The sequence below is a fragment of the Micromesistius poutassou genome, assembly GCF_964030765.1.
Source record: "Micromesistius poutassou genome assembly, chromosome: 15".
Classification (NCBI taxonomy): domain Eukaryota; kingdom Metazoa; phylum Chordata; class Actinopteri; order Gadiformes; family Gadidae; genus Micromesistius; species Micromesistius poutassou.
In genome coordinates, this window is record NC_140285.1 from 15,177,106 (window position 1) to 15,182,105 (window position 5,000).

General features: G+C 47.9%; 1 protein-coding gene across 1 annotated transcript in view; it reads right to left on the minus strand.

Moving 5' to 3' along the window:
* Nucleotides 1-5,000, minus strand: part of LOC311360147 (inactive dipeptidyl peptidase 10) — a 24,238-nt gene that overhangs the window by 15,877 nt on the left and 3,361 nt on the right. Inside the window, exons 2-5 of the mRNA XM_084480244.1 lie at nucleotides 2,527-2,641; nucleotides 2,049-2,144; nucleotides 1,826-1,920; nucleotides 808-879 (exon numbers count right to left, since the gene is read on the minus strand). Of these exons, the coding sequence (XP_084336370.1) occupies nucleotides 808-879; nucleotides 1,826-1,920; nucleotides 2,049-2,144; nucleotides 2,527-2,641 (378 nt within the window). The remainder of the gene's footprint in view (nucleotides 1-807; nucleotides 880-1,825; nucleotides 1,921-2,048; nucleotides 2,145-2,526; nucleotides 2,642-5,000) is intronic.

Consider the following 5,000-nt stretch of genomic DNA (forward strand, 5'->3'; position numbering starts at 1 on the left):
CTCTATATATATATATCTATATATGTATATAGATATAGATAGATGGATAGTAAGTGATAGATAAATAAATAGATTGACAAAGATAGTAAGAGATAGATAAATAAAAAGGATTTTAAAATAGATCGATTTTGTTGATTTTCTTTTCTCATTTTCCTTTGACGTTCATTTCGGGATTGGATTCTAAAATACCAAACACGACCATAATGGTCATGAATGAACAAACAAAGAGTGCCATTGTGCTTCCCTGTGTTGCTTTTTTTTCAAATCCTCATCCTCACAGGAGCTCCTTCCTAACCACCTGTGATGCTCTCTCCTACGCTCCTCATTAACATTCTCCGGCTAAACCTGCGCAGGCATTTCATTACGCAGACACATCAGATCTGATCACTCTCCTCCAGCCCCACTGCCACCTCCCCATACCTTCTCCAACCCCCCGTTTAAATATTCAATGCCCCATATGTTTCATCCCCAGCCCTTTGGTGAGCACCATTCCAGAGGCACAGAGTGCTGCAGCAGCAGAATCACACAACCCCCCCCTCCCTCTCTCTCTCCTCCCTCCCCTCCCCCCTCCCTCCCCTTCCTCCTCCCTCCCTCCCCCCTCCCATCCTTCCTTCCTTATCTCCGCTCTAACAGGGGATGATGTGATTACAATGCCGGTCGCTGTTTAAAGCCACCAGAGGATCCAACAGACACGCAGCAGATTGTTTTATACATGTGGGAGGAGGGGGGGGGGGGGGGTGTTAGTCCGCTCATCATTGGTTCGTTTATATCCACAATCTAATGGGAGAGAATATGGACAAAATGTACCTGTTGAATGTCATACGCCAACAGGACAAAGCTCTTGTCCGCTGACACATAGAATTTAGTTGTGGTAAGGTCCTGAAGATGGGAAGAAAGAGGGGGAAAAACACAAGATTAACAAATATCATTCTATGTAATATTGAAATGACAAGATCAGGAGTGTCTTAAGTAGATTTTCCACAAAATCCACAAAAAGGCTTTATTACAGATACTCATGTTTGCTTGTATTAGCTGAACCAGTGGCAGAGACAACTTTCACTAGAATCCTCTTACTAGATCTAAAAGAGAAGAGCCTCTTCTCATCATGGCAACAAAAGCACACTGTGTAGCTTTGACCTGAATATGTCCATCACCGTATCAGCTGAAGCCAGGGCTTTCAAATGTTGCACCTTGCTTGGAAAATGACACTGTAATTGAGTTATAAAAGTCTCACAAAGAGGAGAGATAAATAGTATTTATACTGTCACTTTCACACTTTAAGTGCTTTTCACAGTGCTCAGCAGGAGTTCAGAGAGATAATGAATATGGTACCTTGTTAGCTCATTCCATTTTCCTATTATTCTCCTAGGCAGCACTAAATGCCATATATTTCAAAATCAGGGTTGTTTTGATGGGTTTTCCATCTACAATCCTTTTATGTGTCTGACATCAACTTCTCTGCGCTGGCAGGCAAACACAGCATTTTACCCCATAAGATCATAACATGTTTCACACTACAACCCATATAAAGTCTTCAATGGGAAGCCATACAGCCCGCTGGCATCATTCATCACTTTAGCCCAATCTGATCAAATCCTAAAGGAAGATTATCTGTTTTGCATACAGAAGTGCATCGCAATACAGTCCATTACGATCACACACTTAAAGCCATTTCACATTGTTCTTTGAAGGGTGCTGTCTATTTTTGGTTCCCTCACGCTACTACTATAAGTGCCTTCCTATTTCCGCTCTCTCTGTATTGACCTATTTGTCCAGCTGTTTCTGTGTGTGGATCAATAGTTGCTGTGGGGCCGGGGCGTCTCACCAGGGAGCTGTTGTCCACCAGGGTCGCCGTCTGGTTGAGTTGCAGGTTGTAGGACATGACGTGTCCCTCTCTGCTGCGGAGGGCCACTTCATGTTCTGCCAACAGGGATTAAAACCGATTTTGGAGAATCCTGGTCTCATGACACCCACAGGAGGCCCCGGTGGGGGCCTGCTTATGGAACGATGATGCTCTGATTTGGCGAAGGGAGAAAGGCAGCTCTTACCGTTCAACCAGGCCACGCAGGGGTCATGAACTTTGAACTGGTCCTTCTCAAGGTCGTCCATGGTGAGTTGGGAACGCAGAGACAGGTGGGACTCGTCTATCAGAGAAAAAAAACCAAGGCTAGGTTTTTGTTTTTAATATTTGCATTATTATTTCTCACCTTTTTAGATCTATTACACAGTCTCATTAACCAAGGAATGAAATCACCCTCCTTCTCAGTTCTTATCCGGTAATATCCTGTTTTACTTGGAGATGGGCCCGATTACGGTAGTAAAATGCACTCTGAAGGCCACTTCACTCACACTTAAAGAGAGGGTAATGTACATTAAAGCCAACCTGCTATTCACAGAACACAGAGGAGCAGTTAACCCCAACGCTGGGACACTCTGAATTTCATGGTGCCAGCGTACAGCACATCGTACACAGCGGTCTGTATATAATCGACACCTCCTGGTTAGGGCCTCGTTCTGTTTCCTTACCGGGCGTGAGGACGATGACGGACATGATGACCATGGACATGACCCCCAGGATCACCACCAGGGCGATCCCGATGCCCTTCCAGTTCCGCGGCGGACCCCCGGAACTGCCCAGGTCCTGACGGAGAACAGGCCACACGCGTGCACACACACACACACACACACACACACACACACACACACACACAAATGAATACACACATTTACATTAACATTTAGGATATTAAGCAGATGCTTTTATGCAAAGCGTCTTACAGTAGTTGTCAGAAGAACGAGAAACAACAAACACACACACACACACACACACACACAATTAAAACACGTACACGCACACACACACACACACACACACACACACACACACACACAGGGTGAATGGTGTTGATGCAGCAGGCGTTGGTAGCATTAGTGCTGCTGTTTTCTTTCCTCCTTGACATGCTCATCAGCACTTGTCGTCCCCGAGGAACATCAAAGCATGCTCCGCTTTTACCACAACACAAATATAATCTCATCCTTCCCTAGGAGAAGCTCTTGCAGCTTGCAGAGGGGCCATCTAAAGGTAATCTCAGACGTCCATATGTCAGAACACAACGCTAAGAAGGACTGATGAAGAACTGTGTTGACGGCAGAACCGGGAACATCTGATGTATTTACTTACACAAACACCTCATGATGAGAACGGACGTTGCTAATGATGAAAAAGCTGCAAAGACTCAAGGCTGAACCCAGTGTGTAGACAGTAGACAATGTTGAGGAGAGAGAGAGAGAGAGTGGCAGCGCTCGTAGTTAAGGCTCTATTTCTGAACACCCTCCTCGGGCGATGGTGGGGATAGCAGCACTGCTGGGATAAAGAAGTGTCACGCTATCACTCACGATGAAACACCATCGCGTCCCGCGCGCCAGGGCTGCTCTTCGCTCCGCTCATAATGAGTGGGGTGCGGCGGCGGCGGCCGCGGCCCGCATAAGCAACCGCCAGAGTGTGACAGATCCATCACGCCGAAGCCATAAAACTCAGCCTTCATTACGGCCAGATAGACTGTCCCCAATACGAGCCTCCCGCTATCTCCTGGGCTACCCAGACACACACACACACACACACACACACACACACGCGTACGTACGTATGTGTGTGTAGGTGTGCGTGTGGTGCGGGTGTGTGGGTCAAGCTGCCTATCCAGCACGTTGGTGCATCAAGCAGCTCTCTAGATGACTCCAGCTGTCCGCACACGGGCGCTGCACCAGCACCTGCTGCCCTGCTGCCTGACCCACACACGGCTCCGCGCCTCCATGCTGTGTGTGTTTGGATTTAAACCCCTCCCTGGCTCTCTATATGGGGTAGTAGTTGCGCTGTGTTGGTCCTATGCATCAGACACATTATATCACACCTGAGACATTGTGAGAGAGAGAGAGAGAGAGAGAGAGAGAGAGAGAGAGAGGTTAGTTTCTCCGCTCCTTTCTTAACATATGACTGCACTCAAGGAGTCCGCTTCAATACATCTCGCTGGCAGCAGACTCATAAACTGTCCGCACTAAAGAGCTGCCCCAGCGGGCACATCGTACCAACGGTCAAACAATGTCCGCCAGAGAGCTGGGGCTGGCGATGGCTGAGTCTCTCTCTCTCTCACTGTCTCTCTCTCTCTCTCTCTGTCTTTCACTGTCTCTCTCTCTCTCTCTCTCACTGTCTCGCTCTCTCTCACTGTCTCTCGCTCTATCGCTGTCTGTCGGTCTCTCTCTCTCTCACTGTCTCTCTCTCTCTCTCGCTGTCTCTCTCTCTCTCTCTCTCTGTCTGTCTGTCTGTCTGTCTGTCTGTCTGTCTGTCTGTCTGTCTGTCTGTCTGTCTGTCTGTCTGTCTGTCTGTCTGTCTGTCTGTCTCTCTCTCTCTGTCTGTCTGTCTGTCTGTCTCTCTCTCTCTCTCTCTCTCTCTCTCTCTCTCTCTCTCTCTCTCTCTCTCTCTCTCTCTTCCCATTCCATCACTGTAATACATATCTTGTGAATTTCATTCCCTGTTTCCTAAGTGGCTTGCCCTAATCCCTTATTTTGGTCAGAAGGGATATTTCAGACAATCTAAAGGCTAGATGTGCAGTTTGACTGTGTGTGTGTGTGTGTGTGTGTGTGTGTGTGTGTGCATGTGTGTGCCTGTGTGCGTGTGTGTGTGTGTGTGTGTGTGCGTTTGTATGCGTGTGTGTTAGTGTGTTTCCTGCAATGCGTTTTATCTTCTGCGTGTTCAGAGTGGTTGATTAGCACTCCTTTGAACTGGGATGTGGCAGTTCGGTTTAAACTATCACCTCAGCAAACCCTCTTCGTAGTCCTACACCAACACGCAATGCGTCCAGATAACCCTTTGAAGAACCCCTCTACTGAGTCGGGGTTCTTCAGCCCTCCGACCAATTGGGATGGGTAGCAGCACCATGCCTGTAGACCCACCCCCTGAGAGGGACAGGGACAGCTACCCGTGGTGCCACGGAGCCCCGCCATTA